The 25546-nt window shown below is 43.6% G+C and overlaps 1 protein-coding gene across 1 annotated transcript in view; it reads right to left on the bottom strand.

The window, feature by feature from the left end:
• Positions 1-25546, bottom strand: part of LOC309675273 (contactin-4) — a gene marked incomplete at both ends in the record, with an annotated part of 173472 nt that overhangs the window by 8055 nt on the left and 139871 nt on the right. The window contains 4 exons of the mRNA XM_082487533.1: positions 541-690; positions 1446-1604; positions 4181-4301; positions 6924-7099. Of these exons, the coding sequence (XP_082343659.1) occupies positions 541-690; positions 1446-1604; positions 4181-4301; positions 6924-7099 (606 nt within the window). The remainder of the gene's footprint in view (positions 1-540; positions 691-1445; positions 1605-4180; positions 4302-6923; positions 7100-25546) is intronic.

Raw genomic sequence — 25546 nt, 5'->3', positions numbered from 1 at the left:
CCATAAAATGACCCATAGGGCAGCTCAGGGTGGTTTCTCCAGGGCTGATGGCCCACAGGGATGAGGTCCAAGTCACTGGGAGAACCACGGAAGCCCCCAACATCAAGGACCTGCCGACTCTGCAGCTGTGAAGCTCAAACTCCTACTCTTGAGGTGCTGTAGTCTGTGCTCCAGAGTTTCACACTGATCACGGGAAGCCAGAGGCACTGCTCTCACAGTTCCTCTCCCTCATCAAGGGATACTGGGCAGTATTTTCAAAAAAAACTTCCCCAAATTCCTTTTTTTGGAAAATCATTGCTTTCTGCAGGGAAAGGGCACGAAGTCTTCCTATGCACATCCGGGAATCATGGAGTGAGCAAAAGAGCCCATCAGGAGCTCCACAACTTCCCCCGCCTGTTGTGTGCACACAAAGAACGTGCCACGAGGGAGGCGAGCGACGGGCACAGAAAGTGCTCCTCAGCTTCCTCCAGTGCTTCCACCCCTTAGCACTGACGAGCACTTATTCAACAAGATTGAACCCAGTTGCCCACCACTACTTACGAGCTTCTTCAGTTCTTCTCTTCTCTGAAGGTCTGCTGGGTTCTCCAATCCCAATCAGGTTGGCAGCCACTACTCGAAATTCATACTCGACCCACGGGTTCAGACCCACCACTGTTGCTGTGAACGTCCTGCCGTCGATGATCTCTGGAACTAGGAGACAGCTATAGGTCAGCAATGCAGTGAAACCCACCAAAAGTATTAAAAGCTGCTGAAAAAAAGGTCATAGGTATCCGATACCCTTAAAAGTGAGGGATTAACATAAATACAAAGTGAATAAGGATTGAGAAACCTTTTCTCATTTTTCTCACATTTCGTTAACTGCAAAGAAGTAAAAGAGGTGGCATTAAAACATTATGCTTTTAGCACATTAATTCCTGCTATTAAGGAGTTTCTCCTAAATTGCCACTTTTTGAAAACAAAGTGTCAAGACAACAGGTTTAAAGGGATTTTATTTTTCTGTTTTTAGAACACAGCGTTCCCTCTATTTAATGGCAACTGGAACAAAATTAACCCCTGACGGAATGAGCAATTACATCATGGGATTGTTCCCTCTATCAGAAAAATAATTCTACTTAAAGATAGGCCAGATGACACGGTCTGTCCCTGAGGGATGTCTTTATAGACCACAATTACTGTTGTATATCTCCAGCGCGGCAACAAAAGATAGGAATTCATTCTGTTTTCCCTTAAACATTAATGAGAAAAATGGATGAGTAATAGCACTGACTGGACCCTAAATCTTCGGGTTGCCAAACTTGAAACTAGTTAATAAGACGAGTGCTCTGCAGCCACTGAGATTACTTTTCACTTCAGGGCGCAGAGCTGCTCCGCTCGGCCCGCGGGTGGGTCCCGATGGAGGTGTTTTCCATCGGTGGAGCGCTCTGAGGAACAGGCGGTGGACCTACCTGTGCTCACCGCTTGCCATCCCACCGAGAAGGGGGTCCTTGCTTGTACGACATACATTGTGATAGGGCTGTGGTTGTCTGCTCCTGGCCTCCAGGACAGCTGAGCGGTGGTGTCGGTGATTTCGTCTATCGTCACACCTTCTGGTGGACCTGGGGGACCTGTTGGAAGAATTATAGGAGAAGGGTTGCTTGGAGCTTTGCAGAGGCTCAAGGAAAGAGCGCTCTGGTCTTCTGCCCCTGCTCAGGACAGAGGTAGCCGAGTCCCCGCAGAGGCGTTGGTGCAGTCTCAGCGGTGGTTTAGCAGCTCTTGCTGCCTCAACGAGACTGGGAGGCACTGGGGGGACAGACAAACCCACAGATCCCCAGCTTCACCCCCAGGTGCCTCCTCGGGAGCAGCAGCGCCGTGGCATGCCTGGGCTACGTGACAGAGCACGGCACTTGCCGCAGCACGGCAGGTCAGCTCTGCCATCCCACTTCCGCTGCTGCACCACTGGCCTACACACCGGAACGGTTTTTGGCTGCAGCTGGGATGCCCCCAGAGACTGGTGAAGAATGAAGGACCTGCCTGCAATTAGCATCGTGCGGTGTGTGGACCAGTATTGTCTGCTTCATTGCTGGGTTCCTTCAAACCAGTAAAGCACTGTAGGACACACCAGAGAGAGGACCTCTCTCCTGTATCATACGGCCGTTACTGTCCGTAGCAGTACCTGAAGTGAAGTCTCTCTCCAAAAGCACCATCTCAAGCAAACTCTCTTGCAATTCACTCTCCGGACTAAAATTATTCTCATATGACATTCAGAGCGCTGGACACATTTAAATATCTAAAATACCCTGAAACCTTCCAATATCCTGTCTTTAAAATGAAAGTTTCAGCAGGTCCAGCCAGATTTAATTTCTCAGAAATTAAAACATTAAATTGTTTTGCTGGGGGGAGCAGCCACGCGATGCAGCCTCACGGAGCAGTCAGCTCCTTCGGTCCCCCACCGCAAGTCACACCAGAGAAATGAAATTTCCTTGGATCTGTCCCAAATTACTCCTACTGCTCAGCAGAGGCTGAAACAAACTGTCTTCACTTCAGGTCTTGGGATAACCGTGGTTATTCCAAACATCTCAGAATACACTTCTTTGCAGGGTGCAGGCTACCGGAGGGCAAGAGAGGGAAAAATTATCGGTTAATGATTTACCAAATATTTTTGGGCTGCTGACAGACACGTGCTTCTGTTCTGATGGCATGAAAAAATCCCATCCTGAACAAGTGGGCTGATCTGCGTGTACTTCTTTACACTCTTGTTTGATATTCCCTGACATAAAGAATTGATTTTTATTCTAGTACTTAATCTCTTAGTATTTTGACATAACTCCAATATTTAAAAAAAACTTATAAAAATTATTCTGAAGGCTGTATTTATGCACCAGCTATTCACCTCCCCCTCCAGTCTCACAGCCCCGGGATACTTCCCAATTTTTAAGCAGTGGGTGAGAGGGTACAGCACAACTCTCGGCGCAGCCGTGGGACCACTGGCCCGGATAGAGACGTCTCTGTTGATGTTTTAGGGAGTGATAAGATCAGTATTTTTGCCATCATCAAGGGTCATTTTCTTGTGAGAATGTCACGTTCCTCCTGTTTGTTTACAGAGCCAGCACTAAGGAAGTTACCTAACCAGCAGGCTGTTTTGAAACGTTTGTGCAAAAAGAAAAAAAAAAAAAAAAAATCATCTGAAATCGTGCTACAGGAAAAACCCGAGAGCAACGGGTAGCAGCCGCCCGGGGAGGAAAGCAGCGGCTTCGCTGCCTCCAGCAGCCCAGCCCTTCCGGCAGCACGTGAATAAGAACGTCAGTGTCCACACTCCTGTGGGGGAAACGTGGGGAAAAGCGTAACAATATTATGAGGCCAACAGAAACGCCCAGCTACAGACAGGGGCGCACTTCTCAGTGCAAGTTCAGGGCTTAATCTCACACGTTTTACACTGGCGCAGCTTTGATAAAGCGGGAATTTCTGACTTCTTTTTCATGCTCTCCTCCTTTCACTGAGTCGCCTGAGAACTTGTGTTACCTGGAGAACACGCAAACTATGCTTTTCCTGGGGTCTACGCGAACCGAGGGTGCCAGGCACAGAGCAGCACCAGAGTTTGCATTCCTCACAGCTAACAAGCAGGAAAATATATATCATATTTATTTTAACAGTCCAGACAGTCATATATCATATATATATCTCATATATCATATGATAGTCACAGTCATATAGTCATATATCATATATATCATATTTATTTTAACGGTCCAGACACGGGTTAACTAATTAAAGTCGTACTTACAGATCACCTGTGTATGGTAATGAGTAGATCCTAAAATATCAGTGAAGTTACTAAATCATATTTATTCTAGAAAAGGAACGATATTGCTGGGCAGAAATGCTGCTCCGTTCATCAAATAAATGAGCTCAGTTGCTGCAAGTCTGGCATTCAGGACACGAACATGTACTACTGTGTTTATCTGTGCTGTGTGTCTGTTGTAGGAGGATGTATATATAAAAGAATCTTTATATGCACTGTTTGAAAACGTACTGTGAAACCCAGCGTGTACTTAGACCTTATTTCTTAGATTAATTACAAGATGCTGGGATCCCAGTGAATGTTTCCGAGCCCAGGAATTGTCCTACCAGCGGCAGAAAATAGGAAGAAAAAAAAAAAAAAAAAAGAAATTTTACAACAACAACAGTAACAAAATTCAAATACCTCTTACAATCAGGTCTGCAGCAGCCGATAGCTTGTCCACACTTGTTTGCACCATGCAGACGTATTTCCCAGCATGCTTCAGCTGGATGCTTCTGATCATCAAATCACCAGCTGAATCCTGCTGATAAAGTAGGGAAAAGTGGTTACAATTACTTTTTAATGAGCGCTAAACATCATTATCACATGAAGGACACTGTGACTAATGGATTTACTTTACACTGGCTGATGAAAACATTAGTAATGCAAGCCGTGCCCTATTAAAATGATGAGTCTGCCTTGAAGATAAGAGCGGGAGCGTTTCTAAAATGATGGCTCCTACAAGGGGCAGGGGAGCCCGGTTTGGGTCCGTTAAGCAGTTTCCCCATTAAAACATCGTGACAAAGCTGATGGAGGGCAGGTTTGCTCCGATTCCTCCTTTCTCTCTCTGGATATCCGATTTACAGCCTCTCTGGTATTCAGATGCCCAAGTTGTGGCCACATCTATTTTGTAAGTGAAAAGCAGCCCAAATTATGAGACATCTGCAATAGTTTCACGGCTTTGTATTACAGCCAGCATTTTGATTGCCCGGCGTTTTTGTGCTAAAGATCATGAGAGCAGCACTCTCCGAGGAAATCTTGCATCACCTAACAGCGGTAATTTGTTTTCCGAACGCCAAGTGCATGTCTGATTAACTGTTGAATAGAACTAATTAGGTTTCTGTATGTATAGGAAGCTGAAAACTCTCTCTAAATTTTTCTCCAGACACAAAGCATTCGACACATTTGAAATCTCAGGGTAACCTTGCGATTGTGGCTTTCTGACTGAGGAATATTAATAAAGTTTGTAATTTTAGCTTTGCAGGCCAATCGGGCGCCGGCGCCGGGCAGAGCTGTCGCTGCCGATGTGCGCCCTAGGCATCAATCTTCAAGCGCATCTTCTCATGGGTTTTTTTTTTTTTAGGGATAACAGCAAGGCTTGTAAATTGTATTTCCTTTTCCTTTCAGCATTAAATTTCACTCCTGACAAATGTAAACACGGGCTGCCAGTCTGCCTGAAACCCGGTGGAGCACGTGGCTCTGCAAAACCTCCCCTAGAGCAGCATGCAAAACCCTTTCCAGTTTTCTGCCTCTGCTGAATATTTGTTACAATTCTTTCCTTCTTTTTCTTGCTACTTTCATCCAATAAAAACAGATAAAAATTCATCAGGAAGGACGAGAAAACATTTTTAAACTGCAACTAAATTAGAAATGAACCCCCCCGAGTCCTGCCTAACATGCAACGGGCCAAATCTGATGAAATCTGAACTGTAAAGGAACATGTTATGGTTACAAAGGAAAGCAAACTTTTTACCCATCTTCCAGACACAGCCTATGAAATGGCTGCTGGATTTTCAGCAAAAAATATTTGGGGATTGTTTTGGGTCAGAAGAATGGCATGAGAAGCTGGGGCAGGTCTGACAGACGTGCCACCTCCTCGTGTGAACCCCCTTTCCAACAGATGGTGCCCTGAGGTACCTCCCATAGCACTGACCTTCTCTGAATCCCAAAATTCATGCCACATCATCTTCAGGAAATCTAAAACTACCGGAAAAGCTGAAACAACCTGCCCTTTACACCCGGGGCAAAAGCAGAGAAAGTCAAGCAGGGAAGGGCCGTCATGGGCAGCCTTACCTTGCTGCCAGCTCTCCGGTCCTAAACCTTCCTGGAGAGGCAGAAAACGGCAAATGACCCAAGCAGATTTTTTCCTCTCCTACAGGAGTAATTCCTACCTTCACTACCCTTTCTTCCCTGTACCTGCCAGTGGATCATGGTCTTGAACAACAGTGGTGGCCAGGGCTGTATTTAATAGGCAGTCTAACCATCATTTCACACCTGACTTCTCCTAACTATTGGATTTCCACGAACATGACCTTTTCAACCTTCAAATAAACAATTCTCTGGACATTGCAAAAGTTTGCATTGTCAGTGGGAACTGACTGGGTTTCACAGAATCACAGAACAGTTTGGGTTGGAAGGGGCCTTAAAGATCATCTCGTTCCAACCCCCCTGCCCTGGGCAGGGACACCTCCCACCAGATGAGGTTGCTCCAAGCCCCATCCAACCATGTTTCCTGTAAACAAACAAACAAACAGACAACCCACCCAAAGACATCAACGTGACATTGCCACAAAACACGCACAGGTAACACTGAAAAGAAATGTCATCTCTGATGGTCGGTGACGTTCATAATGCTATGCAGGTTATTTTGTGTAGAAGAAAAGTCCTTATTTGAAGCATGTGGTCACAAGAAGAGGACAGAGATGGTGACAGATAAACACGCCAATAAACGCTGCCTGAACAAATTTGAGGATATGCTCTGATTTCCTGCTATTTTCTGTATAAATACAAAGTTCTACAATTGTTATATTTTACATTTCTTTTACTGTTACAGCCAGAGAAAAGCTATTATGGACTTCTTCCTTGAATGAGAAGGCAGTTTTTTTCAATGAGAAAACATATTACAGGTCTTCTGACATACATCCCACTGCAATGTGAACACATTGTTCATGCAAGCAGCTTTAAGTCATGTAATTAAGAAATCGTAACAACTCTACACCAACTATAATGAAGTATTACACTGCCAACATTCATCTTCTCAGTCTATAAGACACAAGATAACATCTACTATTAACTTAGTCAAGAGTCCATTCCTTCTGTTAGTAGCCCTTTTCTATGTTGTCTACTTTTATTACTGTGAGGAGATTGCTTTAGTATTAATACTTACCCCTCCAACTCTTTCAAAGTGATCCCCATCTTTTTCAAAGTCTATGAGGTGTCCATTAAATGACCAGGTGAACATGATATCTAGCGAGTGATCGTGAGATACCTGACAAGGCAAGACAATGCTTTCTCCAACAGTGACATCCATGCTGAAAGGCGACACCATAACCCGGGTTGGATCTACAAACAAAGGAAAAAAAAAAGGGGAAAAAAAAAGAATTAATTGTGTCATCCTCAGAAATGGAGAGATGTAGAGCTGAGAAAGATCCTAAGCAGTCTACCACAACTGCACCATCGCCCCCAGAACTTGAAGAATTTGCAGTGATCCCTTAGGAAAGTCCTTAATGCAACAAGTGAACTAGGACACCTTTGATTTTATCGTCCAATTCCTTTCTCTTTCTGTTGGATTGAAACACCATTAGTAAATACTCCAGAATCCTCTTCTAGCCACCATCCTGATGAACAAGGAGAAAAGGCTGGAAAAGAGTGCAGCAGATCTGAAAGGTTCGGTTAACGTTTCTGAAAAAGCTTGGAGATTGGAGATTATTTTATTTGAATCTTCTTACTTCAAAAATTTGTTTCACAGTCATGCGTTGCTCACCACGGTTATAAAAAAAAAAAAACTATTTTGTTGTTCCTAAATTAAATGCTGCTTTAAGAAAATTCTCTCAACGTAAAATCTCCAAAACTGGAATGAAGAAAGGTATATTAAGAACATGAGTGATATCAGCTTGGACCCGGAAAGTGAGAGACTTGACAAACGTTATTGTTGTATGTTATTTTTATTGAAAATTCGGTGCTTGTTAAGAATATTGGCCGTGTTCTCTGCCTAAAGGATGGTTTTACGTTTTAAGTCCAGGTAGTTTTCTTTGTGTGAGGAGGGCCTACAGAACAAATATACGTGATGAGGGATACCAACCAAGCCTCTCACACCATAGAAACCAAACCTCTGCCCCAGTAAGCCAAGCCCCGCAGCAGTGTCAGACAGGGGTTTTGGGGCAGGACGCGGCTCTGGGCGTAGTAACTCCTCTGCCTGATGCGCAGCTGGTTTGGGTCAGTGAGTAGGTCAGACTGACTCACCTTTTGGGACCTCTGTGGTCTTACACGAGATGTCACTGACCTGTTGAACAAGAACTGAGCGAGTATTTTGGGGAAGTGAAGCAGAAGAAAGGTGAGAAAGGGCAGTGTCCTACACACGACATTTCCAAAGGCAAGCCCCCAAACCTGCGGGTATCTGTGACGTAGCAAGTTCTGTCTGATAAATACCACCAGCAGCACACACCAGCTCCACCTTGGGCTTCAGGACTAAGCCCTTATTCACAGCTAAAGTTCACACGGATCCTTTACCACTGGTTTAATTGTCTATTTTTCACTTTAGTCGTGCAGTACAAGCAAAATGGTGGCACAGAAAGATGAGCCACGACACATTATGCAGACTTCAGCTCCTCAACTGTGCCCGCGAATTCCCTCTGCCTCTAAAGTTAACATTTGTCTTTCATTTCTGTGACAAAAATGCAGTAATTTTTTTCTACAGGGCCTCAGAGGAAATGAAGAGGAGGAAAAATGTTGCTTAACAATGAGACCAAAAGTCTGAAAATCATATACAGATAGATATTTTTGCTTATTCCAAAAGTCTATTCTGCACAGCTGTCATGCTAAAATACTACGAGCATTATTCATTCTGTGGTATATGAAACCAAAATCTTAACTACTTCTTCCAGGGGCTATGGGCTGGCTGCTTAATTCTCTGCTAAAATAATAAGGATACAGCAACAAAGTACCGGGCAGAGCTACTCACTGCAATTCTGGGGATGTGAAGCTGTTGCTGGGTTTTCAACGACCTTAGCAAAAGTGTAGAGGAGGTGGTGAAAAAGATTTCATCGCTGACTATATAGCTTTCAGATCAAGTCCTCAGGGACCTGGCAGTACTACTTTGGACATACTCAATTCATCTATATTTTGGTTTCAGTTCTAACAAAAGAGAGTAACTCTTAGCAGAACCACAGTAGATGTTATGAGCTTTAACTAATTAATACAAGTAAAGCATTTTAGATTTTTCAGGTATAAGCATTGTAAGTGCATGCTACAAAATGTTTAATTATTGCCTAGACTTATGACTTTGCTTTTGTATAAGCGATGTATGAGTATTTTACAGTCACTTGGGATTGCGACTACTGGAACTCAAGAAGACCTGGAGCAGCCCAAGCTCGGGCTGCTACAGAAATGCCCGCGCCTGCAGCGGGGCTCAGGCACAGCATCGCTTACTGGAATTCCTTTCCGCATCAGAAGGGCATCCTCGGCCCTGCTCAAAGCCCGTATGAAATATCGATGAAGGACTTGACTCTGAGATGAAGTGGGTGCCTCCCACAAAGCCCTGAGCTCTCCTCTGTGAGTCCCACAATGATCCCTGTAAGCTGTGGTCCTTTACAAGCGCCAGCACCGAGGGTTTGCTGTGGCTAACCCTCGCCTCCACGGCACTTTCTGCAAGAGGTGAGGAGTCCGCACCACGAATCTGGTTCTTCCTGCTGCAATGCATACAATTTATAAACATATAAAGAATGGAACACGGGTGTTTGCTGAAGCCCTGCTTTGCAGAGCAGCTTAGCACAGCTCCTGTGGATGTGGTAGGAACTGCAAGTGCCCGGTGCCTCCGAAAATCCAGCTCTCAATCCCACCATGCCAAGAAGCGTTGCGATCTAATAGCTGAACGCACCGGGTGATGGGAACGGCCGATCCAGCTCGGTGACAAACGATGCGCGGGGAGGGCTCTGACCCGAGCCGTGCTCAGCACAAGCAAGAGCCCCTGCGCCGCACGGTACAAATCACCCCAAGGAGAATGCTTACCCATCGCTTCTCAAGGGCTGGGAAAGCTGGAAGACAAAAACATCCCCTCCCCCCGTTTTAATAACCCCAGCAGAGCAGCAAATGGAAAATGTTATTCAGGAGGTAATTGAGGGCAGCCGAGTGTAGGCACACCTTGGCGATACGCAGCCAAGTGGTAATCAGAATTATTAGATTTGCATTTTCAAAACCTGTAACATCAGGCACTTTTTAAATTATGGCGAGTGCTTTAATGATACCAAAATCGCGTTGGTTAGCATCCAAGTCAAAAATTAAAAAAAAACAGTGATTGGTTTTTTTCTGAGCTAGCTACTCATTTATTCATTGTCCACTTGCAAGGTGAGAGAGACCACCTAGGGAGACAGGTTCTGTGGGAGAGCTGATCTTAATGCTCTGTTACTGTTCTGTCCGCCCCCAAGTGCAGGTTATTTTCCTTAGATGTCTTTGCTTCGTAAGGGCATTATTCCCAAGGACAGCTAACAAAAAAAAAATAATGTGATTTTGGTGATATTTTGAGATGATATTCACTTTTGGAGCACCCTGGTGCATTTTGAGATAGTTTTAGAAATAAGGCTGAAAGATTCAGTTGCAGATAAGGGGTAAGAATTCCCATGAGTAGCATCACCCCTGAGAGCTGGCTGCAGGTTTCCGAGTGCTCCCCAGAGGGAAGCAGCGTCTGGCACTTCCCAGCTCTCCTGCAGAACAAATAGACAAAAAGCAAGCAAAATTGTTCCACGTCACTTCCGAGAAAGTTCTTCTGGCATTACTGAGAAGTTTTTCAGAGGAGAAATAAGTGAATAGTGCATGCCATGGGAATGCTCTTAAGGGATAAAAAGCCTTCTGTCATTAGGAGGGAAAATAATCTGGTTTTCAGTCTCAAATAGAATCACAGAATCATAGAATGGTTTGGGTTGGAAGGGACATTGAACATCATCTCGATCCACCCCCCTGCCCTGGGCAGGGACACCTCCCACCAGCCCAGGTTGCTCCAAGCCCTGTCCAACCTGGCCTTGAACACCTCCAGGGATGGGGCAGCCACAGCTTCTCTGGGCAACCTGCGCCAGGGGCTCACCACCCTCACAGGAAAGAATTTCGTCCTAATATCTCATCTCAATCTCCCTTCTTTCAGTGTCAAACCATTCCCCCTCGTCCCATCGCTCCCCTCCCTGATCAAGAGTCCCTCCCCAGCTCTCCTGGAGCCCCTTTAGGCACTGGAAGGGACTCTCAGGTCTCCCCGGAGCCTTCTCTTCTCCAGGCTGAACCCCCCCAACTCTCTCAGCCTGTCCTCCCAGCAGAGGGGCTCCAGCCCTCGCAGCATCGCCACGGTCCTCCTCGAGACAGTAAAGGGAAAAAAATAACTACACCTTACACAAACCTATTCAGCAGGCGTCCTGTAGGTATAGCAAAGGCAGTGACAGGAGACGTGAACGAGGGTACATTGGCCCGTGCTGGGATGGACCCTCTGCAGACTGGTAGGTGGCTGTCTGTAGGTGTCACTGAAGGCTCAGGGAAGCAGGAAAGCTCCCTCACAGCCTTCCTTCCATGCCGGCATTGTCAGGAACACACTCTGTGTGACAGAAATGGCCCTTTTTTGTTGTACGTGCAGTTTCCCTTGCATGCCAGCCAGGCTGGCAGCTCACGCAGCGGCTCAGCTTGCAGCTCATCGTGGGAACCGGGAAGGTTTGAGCAGCCCAGAAGGTCCCGGGGATGGTCCATAGCTGGAGCAGACCTGCACTGCCGCATGGGACAGCTCTGAACACCACCGCCATGGACACCAGCGGGGTGTGCTGAGGCTATCTGAGCTCATCTTACCCGTTTTTGTCCTGCGTTACATCCCGTAGTTTTATTGCTGCAGCGTATTGCAGAGAATTTGGTGTATTTCTGACTGATAATGTATTTTGGTTTATATCACAAGAGATTTTCACAAAGTTTTCTTGTGAGCTTTCAGTTTGTTAGGAGAAACCGGAGCTGAGCAGCACTTTCCCTCTGTAGGAAGGCTGTAACTGCTTCGCTGTTGTCCCTCGTCCCCCACTAAAGGGAACCCGTCATTAGCTGTTGGTGTCGCCTGCAATTCACATCTCATTTTGGGAAGCTGTGAAGCATTTCTGAGCTGCAAACCAGCAAGCTGCAGACATCACGGGTACGGTCTGAGGGTAACAATTATCCAATCTGAAAAGAAGCCATCCCACCCTGATTTTCTATTGATTGGGTGTCCATTAGGCGGGATTACTTGTTTAGGATAAACAGCTTCGCACTGCTGCGTTTGCTTGTTGTAGCTCACGCAGCGCTGTGTTGTGTCATATTGATCTGGAGGACATGACACAGTGGGACACAATCCACAGTGGCATGACATAGGTGACATAAAATGAATCAGGGACTGACACTCAGAGATAATGCTTTTTTTAAAAAAAAAAAATAATAAATAGGTCAGTCCAGAGCACGCAAATATCTTTTGAATGATACAAGAGGGACCAGGGCAAAGCAAGAAGCGATGTCCCATGTATGGTACCCATCAGCAAGATTTCAACTGACCGGAGGGTTTTTTTTTCGCCCAGGGACAGGCAGACCTGTCTGCGTTAGGTGGTTACTTGGTGTCCCATTTCCAAACGTGCTCCTCTCCAATTTGGCTCAGCTGTGAAAGCTGTGTGCTCCTCCGCTCTGCCGGGAAGGGATTCAGCGATGCTAATAACCGCGGTGCCTTTCATTTAAGGATATCAAAGTGCTCAGTAAACAGTGAGATACGCTTTGCCGGCCCTGGCTGCAGAAGGAATATAGAGTATTTTACTATGATAAAAGATTGAACTGTAACATGCTCAGGAGATACAGCTCCTGTTGTTGGCCTCGAATCAGTGGAGTTGAGCATCTCGGAGACAGATTCAAAAAAGAGATAATGTCAGCATTTCTAATGCTGGCTTCTGAAACCTGCATGCCTAAAACCTAAATGCTTATTTAGACATCTACCCTGGCACAGAGAAAGTGAAAGGAGAAAGAAGAGAAAGGAATATCCAGGTTTTGATATATTTATCCAGGATAAAAGACTGAAGAAATCAGGACTCCCCCCTCAAAACTTAATGGTGCCTTCAGGTTGTTACACGTACAAGGGAAGTTTTCCAAGATTTTGCAAAGGCTTATCCTTTCCTTTCTTCTTCCAGCCTTGCCCATTTCACTTCATTCAAGACTTGTTTGCACTTCCATGCTGCCAGATTTGGTTAATGGAAGCTAATGGAAATTTTGTAAAAGATCCTCCATTGAAGGTCTGCAGCATATGTCCCTCTCCCGTTTACTCTTTTGCCTAAATAGGCAAATTATCTTGTAAATATTCATAGCGTTGGAGAGGAAAGCGCGGGCAAATGGACGTAAGTCGGCTAGTGAAAACTGCAACAGCTGCTTATGGACAGAAGAAACACGGTCTGGTTCTTTACATGGGAAAAAATAAAAGCAGTGTTTGTTTTTGCTGAGGGATATGTACATTTTCTCCAAGTACATAAGAAATATTAGTATCCCGCGTATTATACTCTGAGGGCACGTCTGCGTTAAATAGCAGCGAGCAGCTCAGAGGCGTAATGGCCAGAGCGGCTGCAGCAGAACGCAGAGAGGAGGACGTTTATCCCAGGCTGGACAAGAGGAGACCATCCAGACCAAAGCCATTTCAATATGCGCGGCTCAGACTCTCTGCATCATGTACCGTGATAGGAGCATGCCAGGGCATCTGTTAGCTGTTTAATGAAAGCCAGTGTGGATGACAAGGTAATTTCAGGTTCAAGCATGAATGCTCAAGTGCAAGAGTTTATGTTCAATTACCAGATGCTTCAAACAAGCAGCTAAGACAAAGGCAGGCGATGCCAAACACACGCGGCTGCATCCAACGCGAGAGAAAACGGACAGAGCGCTGCTTTTCCTCGGGCTGAATTTCCATTCATGTTGCTGATATTCCTTGCTGGGACCTCGGCAGATAAGCAGGAGTTTCAAGTTTGATTAACCATCTAATTACCTAATTCTCTTAAACAGCCGGTAGTGTCACAAGGTTAAAGATCTGCCTACATTTTTTGCTTATCTGCATAAGCCATTTCATGTACAAGATTTTAAAATAGGCTTTTCTTGTAGATAAACTATAACTTGAGCATTTGGGACTCACTTTTTTTCTTTTCAGAATACCAGCATGTTTACTGTTCTCATTTCGGTTTTTATCAGAGGGTGTTAATAAATGCATTGCAGATCAATGTCCTCTATTTGCAATGACATTTTACATTATTGCATTGATTTCAAGACAAATCATGTCTGGAGATAATAAAAATCAATCTTGGAGGGAGAATCATCCATTTTCTATGAGCAACCAAAGAATCAAAGTCCAATCCATAAATACTCAAATGGGTGCTAACGTTTCTTTCTCTTCTAGTTGTGAATGAAACATTTATCCAAGACCATAAAGTCAAAAGCACCTGAGACTCGACCAGCTAAACTTCTGGGAGCTCTTAGTGCTCTGGGCACCATCCGACACCACGAGAAACACTGAAGACAGGAAAATATGAACTATAGAGATTAATAACCAGTGAACAACTAAACACGTAGTATGAATCAGCATAGCAAACTACAGCTATCTTAATAGATTGTTTGAGTACTTTATGGGGCATGGCCAAAATTAAGATTAAAAAGAAATAAGGAAAGTCTAAGTATTTACAGTATTTGGCCTTTCCAATATCACAGACATGAGCTGTGACGAGTCACACATACGCTTTCAGGAACAGGCACGTGGTTCTTATGCCAATATAACTCTTCTTTTCCATATAATCAGCTATTATACATGTGCTCTCGCAAGACAAGGAACTGATTTATGAGGCACATTTCTTAGCAGAAAATTTTGCAGCACTTACGGTATCCTCTGGCGTGCACTATGGTAGCTCAGCCTAATAAAATGTAATCTTATTAAAAGCGAAAGGGACACTATCAGTTTAGCAAAGGGAATTTAGGCCTGGGACTAAAGTGACTTCTCTGATTTTGGAAATATATGTAGTTAGCGGTCTAGATCTTTCCGTGCAATCAGGCAGCACCGATCTTTGGCAACGAAGGCAGTGACACATGGCCGTGTATTTAACGGGCATTAAGGAAAGGAAGGTGGAACATCTGACCTTTCCTGGAAGAGCGGAGACTCTGATTCAGCGATACACACGGTTGAGCTGGACATTTAGGACGTGCCGAAATTGCTTTCCTGAAAGAGGATCCTCATCTTGCAGTTTACTTGGCTTGAATCTTGCCGTATCAGAACTGCGGCGGTGTGGGGGACACGCAGTTATTTCTGGATCGGTGCTTCAGCACGTGGCGTGAGCCCTTTTCTCTTGGGCAGCCTCTGCTCTCCGTTAGCGTGGGCAAGGTTGCTTTAGGAGGAGAGTTTAGGTGGTGTTCCTCATGACTGCGCTCCTACGGAACGCGTCCATCCTGCTGCTGAAGGTTCCCTTTCGAGAACGGCAGTTTCCTTCTCAGCTTCATTCAGAGCTGAACTGCAGTCGAGGCACAAGATCTTAACGTATTTCTTAAACTGGCATTGAAAAAGAGCTTCCAGCAGATTGAAAACTGTCTAAACTTGATGTAAGAGTCTCCCTCCCAGGAATTAACGCCTCCCACCTCCCAGACAGGGACCAGGCAGTCAATCAAGGCATTGCATTTCTGCATACTCAAATATTCATTCTTTGTGGGGCTGAATAATAAATGACAGCTAATTTAAATCCAAAAACACATTAAGAATGGAATTGCATCGAAGGATACTGGGGAGGGATGTGCCATTATAGCAAATTCAAAGACAAAATATATGAAAATATATCCACTCCACTGAGAGTACAGAGAGTGTTACTTAAATAACAAGAGGGCACAATACTTCATTTTAACCTCCATTTCACCTAGTGCAATGCAATCTTATCAAATCAAGCTCTCTCCATACAATTGTGACAAAGAAAATCATACGTAATGGGGTTTGGAAATGACAATCAAATCTGTCGCTCATAGAAATGTGTACTTGCTCTTTATAGCAGCATGCAACAGCGCCTGATTACACCACAAAACCCAAACATCCCTTCTCTATCTCTTTGCATTTCAGACTAAAATAAAATCCCCTTCACTTCAGAGGTGCCTTAAATGAAATCGGTGTATTTGACAAACGATTGAACCGTTTGTGACACACTTTACAAATAACCCAGTGAATTCAAGGTGTCACCTTTTGTGGGGTATTGATTGCAACTAGCTGATATCCGTCTTTTCAAGTATGGAATAATCTACTGTCATTGCAGAAATGATGGCCATCTTAGAGAGAAGGTTAATCAGATACAGGAGAAATCATATCTAATCTTTGATAAATTGCAAGTCACTCAAGGATCAATCACGGTTCTCCTCGTAACACAAGCCACAGGTAATTGTGCCCACGTAGCGCCGCACAGTTTGCCATGCAGCCCAGGTACAGGGTGGCCAAAGGCATTCTGCCCCTTTGAACAGTTTAGCCTGCTGAGATGGTTGACTTATGGGGCTTTTAAATATGTTTTGAACAGTAATGACCATAAATAAAAAATTTTCAAAGAGAAGTAGAGCAGCAATAATATGATATGCAGGCATTCAAACTGCAAAATTATGAAGTGACTGCCACAGTCTTTGCATTTTTACGGTACAGCATGTGCTTTATGTCTTTCCTATCTGAGTTCTGTGTCTGTTATCTACACCCTCCTCATCAGGACCAAGATGTTAGGAATTAGCTGGCATGCAAGAATAAATCCCAAATTAAGAGTCATTAGGAACTGATGCCTCTTGAGCTGTCAAACTTAAAGAACAGCAGGAAAATCACCAGCTGGACTTCCCTGCTTCCCAGCGAATGATCCATAGCTCGACCATCCTTAACATCACCCAGAACAAGACTTGCATGTGTCATGAATGCCTTGGGATAAACAAGTCTTGGCGTACAGGTCATTTATCAAGCAGCCCAAGACACGTTCAACTTCCCGAGTACCTGGTGTGAGCGCAGCACATCACCATTTGTATGGCTAAGGGGAACTGGATGGGAGCACCTACTGATACCTCCGAAAACAGGGAAAGTTTTTACTATTACATTAAGAAACTGGGCAAATTTAAGATTATTCTACTTGATTCACAATGTGTTCTAACTTGGTAAAAATAAACCTTTTCACTAAACTGCTATATCAATATATTTACCCACAGTTAGTAAAACCCACATGCACTCTGTAATACAGGTATCTGTATAAATACCATTTTATAGAATAATGTAATTTGCAGGAAGACACAATACGTCTCAGTTCTCAAAATTAATACAATTATTTCTCCATAATAATTGCTCAATATCTTATTATTATAATCAGACTATACTTGCTATAGAGCCACACATACACACAGACGTAGAGGATGTCACCGTGTCATTCTGGTACATACCTACATATCACCTAAATGAAACTGATTTTCATCATTATACGTGTGTGTGGCTGTGTATGTTCAGGGGTGTCGCTAGCTTACTTCAGGCAATATCTTCTTCATGTTGGGATTTTGGCTCTCACGTGCTGCAGCAAAAAATACAGACCCACAACTGCCCTTAAGCTCTATAACGAAACCAGCCAAAGGGAAGCATCTCCTTTCACCTTCATTTGGTCAAGCGTCCAGACCTACCGCAGTCACTTTTGTATTTGGTTTTAAGGTTTTTTGTCTTTGTTTTTCCTGAGAATTTCAATTTTCTGCAGAACAAGAGCAGCACTGGATCTAAGATCTTACTTCTGTGAGATGAGGCTAAAGATTCTTGCTGCAATTAAAAAGGGATTTAGAACACGTAGCGTTTTTCTGCATGCTTTGCCAATTCATCGCCTGGCCCCTGCAGGACCTGTCTTAGGGACAGTGATTGGAGAGACTTTATGCAGGCCAGCACTTAGAAACATAACTTACGTATCACGACTAATACTTATATTGGAAACTACGAGCCCCGTGCTGCACATCAGCAGAATATACTGAATATTTCCATTGCTAACTTGGTTTGGCCAATGTCTCCTGAGGGATCAACCTGCATGGACGGGGGAAGTACGTCCACAAAAAAAACAAGAAAGCTTTGTCCTTGCTAATCATTTTCATCGATTTCCTCCAACTGTGACTTTCTTGGTTACGGAGGCAAAGAACTGGGACCTACTGAATGTATGCTCATTATTATTAAAAAAAAAAGCACCGAGGACAATTCCAAAGTCAAACTTCTGCCATTTAGCAGTTTTACCACTTCTCAACCCTGCTTTTAAAACACAAACCCATTCCGGCTCAGCATGCTCTCTGCTGCTTCCAGACCCCTTAACCCTCAGGTTCGGTGGGTCTGTGCTGTTGAGCTCTAATAAGCAATCAGGACTTACTCCCTTAATCTAACTTTCTTCATTTCTAATGCACAATTCCTTTTTGCCTTTTTCTCCCTTCACCTCTTGGCAGATCTCAAAAAAAATTTACAAATCTTGACAGAAAGCAGGCTACCAAGATTCACTAATTTTAGTAAAGTACCAAATATATTTGTTTATTAAACAGTTTGAACACAAAACTTAATATAAAACCCCCAGGAACAACGTAGAGAGTGTCCCACTGGAATGGACAGCTATCTGTCAATGGGAAGAATGACCACCTCCATTTTCACCATGGAGTGTCCATCTCCTGCTGTTATTACAAAGGTTTATCTGCGGGGTGGGTTGCTGTATCCACCCCGTGAAGGCCTTCAACCTAAGTATTTCTCTAAAGCAGCATTTGCTCCTGCTATTTTATAATTAGAACATAATTAGTAGAATTTCTTGCAGATAGCTCCCATAGAGAAATGACTCAACCACACAAAAGAAAAATCTAAAATTCCCAAGCTATTTACAATCTACACTAAAAAGAAATCTGGGCATTTCTCTAGTGCCTCAGGAAATGACATCCAGACAACAAGACATAATTAAGAAGTTGTTATGCATTGGGCAGGATGAGGTATGACAATCTGCAGCCAAGTAGGGCAATCAATTATGTTTGACTTTTAAAACAGACTTCTACACACTTATCTTTAGTTTCAAAAAATCTTGTCAGGTCAGCTCAAAAGGTCAACCTCAAACAAAAAAGTCAAAATTTTAAATAAACTAAAAACTTTGCCAAAATTATTGCTGTTACAGGTAACATCTGATTTTCTTCTATTTAAAATTATTTTAAAGCAAAATTGAAGTAATTGTTTAAATAAACTGTTATTTCAAATAGAAAGTGGATGCCTCTAGTTAGTGGTAACACCGAGTTCTTATTCAAGTTGAACATATAAATAACAGAAAAGTTTAAGTCCATCCAAGCCACCTTGTGGAAAACATACGCTTCAAAAAGTACCCGTGAGTTTAAGTCAAATGAAGAAAGCACAACAGCACTTCTACAAACTCTGCTACAAACCTCTGGAATTTAGAAGTACCCACAGACCCGAGTGGAGGGAGAGGCGAGCGAGAGGGGGCGACCGCCGCTCTCCGACAGCGTTCCCGGCAGGAGCGCGCCCAGAGCCGCAGGTTTGCAAATGGCGCCTGCGTGGGGCAAGTGCAGCGGCGGGGAAAAGTCTCTTCAACACCAGTTTGAATAGTTAGACTGAATCACAACCAAACGTGAACAATTAAGCTTGACAGAATTCCATCCGAAAGAGCACAGGACAAGCAAGGGAGGGAGCAGAGCACCGGGGCTGTTCTGCCAGCGCGAGCACAAACCTCGGAGCGAGAGGGAATAAAACACGCTCTCCGCCTTACTTTCTGTCTGACCTTGAGGAAGTCATTAAAAGTCTCTGCTGCCTTATTTGCCCAGCATATAAAATGGAAATAAGACCTTCGTTATAAACTGGTTTGTCTTCTTGTACCACTGTGAACAGCAGATATTTTTAGCTAAGATTAACTTTTTCTTGAAACCCCATTGAGATTTCCGCGCTGCCACAGGCAAGACCGAAGCCCAAACCCCTATTTCCGAACAGACCAAGCGACAGTAAGAACAAAACCAAAAGAACAAACCTCTAAAAAAAAAAAATGCTGGGCCACAAAGACCTCATTTGTTTCCCATTTCTCCATGTTCTGTGCTGTCTTGCAAGGAAGTGACTCATGTCTCCATGTTCCAATTAATTAGTGACACACTGAGCAGGCAAACCCTTCTTCCGAGGGATGTGCTACCATTTTGCTCTCTCGTTGGTTGAGCCCCAGGTCCTGATGTTACGGAAAGGGGCAGGACAGAGGCATTATCACACATGTAATGAAAATAACAACCTGCAAGACCATCCCGTCGTTATAACTTGCTCAAAAATTCCCAACTCCTACTCTACTGAATAAATATTCAACACAGAGCATCATTAAAAAGTCTCCCTGACATTTCTCCCATTACATGGCATTTTACTTCAAATTAGCCACAAGTTTTTCTTATGTAAATAATTTCAAGACAAGAATCAAGACCCAACTTGCCAAGACACACACAGAGAAGGGGAGGAAGGCACATCCCGCTGGCACTACCATCTCCCCGTTCCGCCTGGATTCAGCGATGGGCGGCTTTGCCCCAAGCACACAGCTGTGCTCCGGCTTCAGCCATGGTCTGCAATATTCCTCCCCACGTTTCCGCTCTTGGCTGGCTGCTGCAGGGAATGATGGTCATCCTCAACGGCGCCAAACAGTTTAGTTACTGGGACTAATAGGTTCAGGCTTGGATTTTTACAGAGACTTTCTGCTGCGCACTTAGACATGAAAGGAACTGAAATTTTTCACTGGTGAAATACTGCCGCCTTTCTAAATAAACTCTAATAAAGTTTATTATTTAGATGTATTCATAATGTAGCTAAAAGAAAACACAGCACCAAAACCTACAGCTTCGATCACTAGTTCTTCACGATACACTAAAAAACTTCAAACACAAGGAAAGCAAAATTCATATCCCAAATGTGTGTGTGACAGAGAGAACCAGCCCAAGCCACGGCAAGTCAATTCAGCGAGAAAACCTCCTCGTCTTTCAGAGTCGACCCGCTTTTGAGTCATGAACACTTGTACTCATGCCGTACTCCCAAACGACTGGCTTGACGCCGGGATACAGCACACCTAGAACTTAAACTATTCTGGTAGTGTCTGATATTAAATTCTCTCTGCTGTCACAATTTTGGGATTAAGACAAGGGGCTCTAGTCTCCATATTAACTTTGATGGGATTGCACATAATCTTACTTAAGTTGCATTAGAAGGGGGGAAAATCAGGTCCCAGGAGTCCCTAATAGCGCAAGCACCACCTCATCATCACTCAGCAGCACTTTAGTTACTCTCTGATGTGTCAAAACCCATCACTCCTCATCGTTATCCACGTGCCACTTGGCTAATCTTATCTGATGAGCAACTTTGAGCAACCTCTTTGCAATCCAGCAAGGCTCAGGGAGAAAAAGTCACAACAGCTCAAAACCTCAGCAGTTTGGTTCTGCTAAGCCGCTTCCCGAAATGCTTCTGAGAAAATACACAAAAGGACTGATATTTCCCCAAGTACTGTCCCAGATTCTTTTCTTCAACACTTTTACACTTTTTCCTCCTACGACAGAAAATGTGCTCTCTAAACACTTCCTCTGTATCTTTGATGTTAAAACCACAGCCTTCAGGCCAGTCTGTTCTTAGTCACTGTTTTCAAGGATAGAAAGTTCTTAGGATAAAAGAGTCATTCTCACTTTCCCCTTTCATTCTCCCACACTGCTTCCTTCATCTTTACTTGAAATGGAGACCAGCAGTCACTTTCTCAATGCATGGCGTGGTCAGATCGTTATCTCCCCTATCCCCACCTGCACAGTCAGCCCAAATTGCTTCGATGTGGAGAGACGCAGCTCTAGGGAGGCCTGCTCCCGTCTTCCACAACAGGACTGCACGCTACAATGATCTCCGTTTTCTCTGCTGTATTGTTTTCTCTTAGGGTATGGCACTAATTTACCCAAGATTTGTGGGATTCCCATGAAATGCACGTCTGGAAGTTCATCCCACTGCATGCTTTGGAAAAGGACAAACTGTATCTCCCTTTGGGATGGAGATCAGACTCATAAATTTAGTAGACTTACAATGCAAGATCTTATTGAGCAAAGAAGAGAATAGATACGGGATTTACATCCCACAGCAGCACAACTGTTTTCTAGAAACCAAGTAAATTGTGTGAAGCTTAAAGCTCAAGGAGGTGGATCTTCCACTGCCAGAAATTCCTGGTAACTCCACCAAGACACACAAAGCTGCAGGATCTGAGACATGGCCCCATACATTCAAGCCCAGGTGGACTCCTTTCTTCCTAAGTAGCCCATACGTGTGCAGAGCCAGCAGCAGGAACTGTTAACGGGCAGAGCCACCAGCACAGGGGAGGTCCATCAGCTCAGCCATCTCCAACTTTCCTGAGCAGCTTCTGGCTTGCTCTGTGTGCCGGTGCTGCTTCCTTAACTGGGTGGCATCATGCTCGTCCTATAGACCTCAGCTCTTCTGAATTCTCAGAGTAGCTTTTCTCCAAAGGCTAAAGGAATCTTCTGCAACAGCCAGGGAAATGGGTGGAAAACGTTAAGTTGAACACATTCCCTTTCTTACGAATTTGTAACTGTCCCCAGTCTGACAGTAATTTCCAGTTAGCAAGCTCTGGCTAGTCTTTTTCACTTACGAAATTAACTGTTGGATAAAATAGTTTGTTGCTCATGTTTTATGTACAATCACATACACAAACACACACACATAATCAAACGCGCTACATTTATTTTCATTAAAATATCTATCAGAAGCGCTCCATCTATGGTTTCATTTTAATTATGTTGGGTTTTCATTTGTATTCAAAAACTGAAAAATATTTTAACTTTTCTGAAATGGATCATGTTAAAATAAATTGAAGCAAGTTGATGAAAAGCGTTAACCTGCTTTCGTCTCATTAAGAGTCTGTGTTTAACCTATAGGTCATCTTCTCTTTCAGCTGATGTATGGATTTGATCTTCAATGATGAGCTAAACAACCCAATCGTCTATTGATGACTGAGAACTCCCGAACCTCTTGCTTTTTTGGGAGAGGACAAGAAAATTCCTAAAATGAAAGCGCTGAGTTTTTTAAGGACTTATTCTAAACACGTTTTTAAGGTAGGAGAGGTTGCAATAACGCTAACCCTGCAATACATTGTGGGTTTAAGAAAAAAATACAGAACAAAAATGTGAAATCTTTTTTGTTTTCTTCTATAAGGTATACAGACCTAATGATTGAACTTTTCTAAAAAACCTATTTTTTTTCCACATTATGTGCTGAATCACGTATACTTATAATCATCAGCCACTTGCTCTTGTCTTGACTTCCTTATTTACCTGCGCACTTACCAGTGTTAAGAGCCCTGATGTGCTTGAAGGTTGGCTGGGGCTTGGAGGGCCACAGAGGAGAAAGGGGAAGATGGTGGGGGGGGAAGTGGGGGGGGAAGAATCTGCTGCATTTACCATTGTCCAGAGCAAATACTTCACACCGACTGGCTCTCTCTACATCAGAATTAGACAGGCAACATACCTGGAGAAGCTGCTCCGTAAGGGTCAATATATTTGTATTTCTGCTTTTAAAAATATAACTCTAATAACGCTAGAAATAAGTCCAAAATTGGCAAGAGAGATAGGCTGGAGATCTATGCTTTTTAATATCAAGCTCTTCACCAAGATGACTTTTATCATGTTAATGGCTAAATCACGCTGATTGTAAAACAGCCAAAATGAGGCAATTAGTAAGGCCTGTGACAGCCACAGAAAACGAAATGCACGAGGTTTTCAGCGCAAGCCAGATGGATATCTTCAATATATTTCTTATTGTCTGCTTGTGGTAATACATTCAATTAAACTGAATCAGTACTACAGAAGACCCTTTGAATTGCCTGAAAAAAATTAATTGTCTGCTGCAAATTTAATGAAGCTTAACAGTTGTATTATGTTTACAAGTTTTATTTGTTATGATCAGTAAGTGTTTACAAGAAAAAAAAACAACCAACTAACTTACTTCATTCAACTAGCCCAAAGAGCAAACCTTTGATATTTTACAGCTCATTTCATTTACATTTCTTTGCCATTTACTGGTTTTATCCTTAGCAGCTGACCTATTTTTTTTTCTCTCCCAAATAAGAAACCACCAGCTCTTGCTGCGCTGTTCATTCATGAGTTGTTGCGAGTCAAGTCTTGCTCAACGGTTTGACCACCAACTCGTGTTACGCCATGTCCCCAAAGGGGCTGAGGGACCTGCCCAGCCATGGGTTGGTCCCTCTGACACTTGCTATGGTCCTCCATCCACGTTGGAGCAAGGTCACTAACCTCCTCCAGCACACTGCAGCCAGCAGTCCGCGGCTGTCGTGTTTGACAAGTCCACATTAAGGAAATCAAAAGCAAAAGGCGCGTCTGAGCAGACCCGAGGAGGGGTGGCTTTGGGGAGGGCTCGACGGCAGACCAGGCATCTGCTCCTCATTTTGCCACTTCTGTAATCTCAGAATAATTACAACCTTTTTGCTTCAATTAACTGTCAGAAAAATGGAAATGCTGACATGATACACAGCTATTTCATCTTCCCTGGGGTGCTCTGGGGCTGACCTGATTTTTCTAATGACCTCAGGCTCTCACCTGAACAGAGCTGGGAGAAAACCTACATGTTTATCAGGTTCAGGTGTGACATGTGCAGAGGAGATGCACTCGCCAGCTCTGAAACACAAAGGTAAGCTCCTTACCTATTTGGATAGGCATCATATAACAGCCTTGACTGTGGTTTAAGTTGGAAATAAACACATCAGCTGCCTGAAACTATAAAATACTTCATTAAACCTTGTGTTTGAAGTGCCAGATGGAAAGAGCTCCTCAAAAGCTGTGAGGACCCCGAGGTATCTACTGGATACCAGCCCCATCACCAGATTCTACGCGTAGTTTTTCCACCCCGGGTTCATTAAGGAGATGCAGCAAAGCGCAGCCTGAAGCGTTGGGGCTACCATGGTTTAGGGGAGGGAGGAGGAGATGTGGTGGATGCACAGCTCTCATTTATAATTGTGCCTTTCATGCAGTGCTTTGGGTCATAATTTTACTTAAACCTAGCAAAACACCCTTAATTGTGTCCTAGAAATAATTGGTGTTGGTGGAAATAGTCCAATTAGAGCTGAATACATTCCTCTGCAATTTTACAGCCAAAGATTATTGCTTTCATTGTCAATTGCTAATATTAAGCATTTGCTACTGGTTGTGAGTTAGAAGTCAAGAAAGATTTTCAAACTTAGAAGTAAGTTTTATTTCCTAAACATGAAAATACAACAACATGTACTCATGAATAAATCAGTGCTTACATGCCTCTTTGCACTCTCTAATCCTTTTTTGCCTAGAAACCCCTGATTTAGAGATTCTGGAGAACAACAGATTATACTCTAAATTGACTTTTTCTCCCTGAAAACCTTTAAAATGATGTGTTATGTGTGATAAGGAATATTCATTCATGTCAGGACTACATATAAAAACTGTGTCCAGCAGCTACTGAAAAAACCTTTAACAATAATAAAACTTCTTTTGACTTTTTCAGAGTTCGGAGTCTTTGGTAAGTGTAGAAAATCTTGGCTTTGATACCAGCCAAACACACATCTCATGCGCTATCCAGGATAATTATAAAAAGCCCATAAAATATGGACAGCCCTAAAGTGCTGCTCTGGGATTATTACTTTAAACTCTGCCTCTCTTTTTTCAATTATATTTTGTGCTTTCAACACCAGGTGTCATTTAACCTGGTCCTTTCTTAAGGGCTGAGGCATAACCAACATGAATTTAAATTAG

Source organism: Vanellus vanellus, assembly GCF_965231255.1.
Source record: "Vanellus vanellus genome assembly, chromosome: 9".
Classification (NCBI taxonomy): domain Eukaryota; kingdom Metazoa; phylum Chordata; class Aves; order Charadriiformes; family Charadriidae; genus Vanellus; species Vanellus vanellus.
This window is presented reverse-complemented; position numbering and strand designations above follow the sequence as displayed.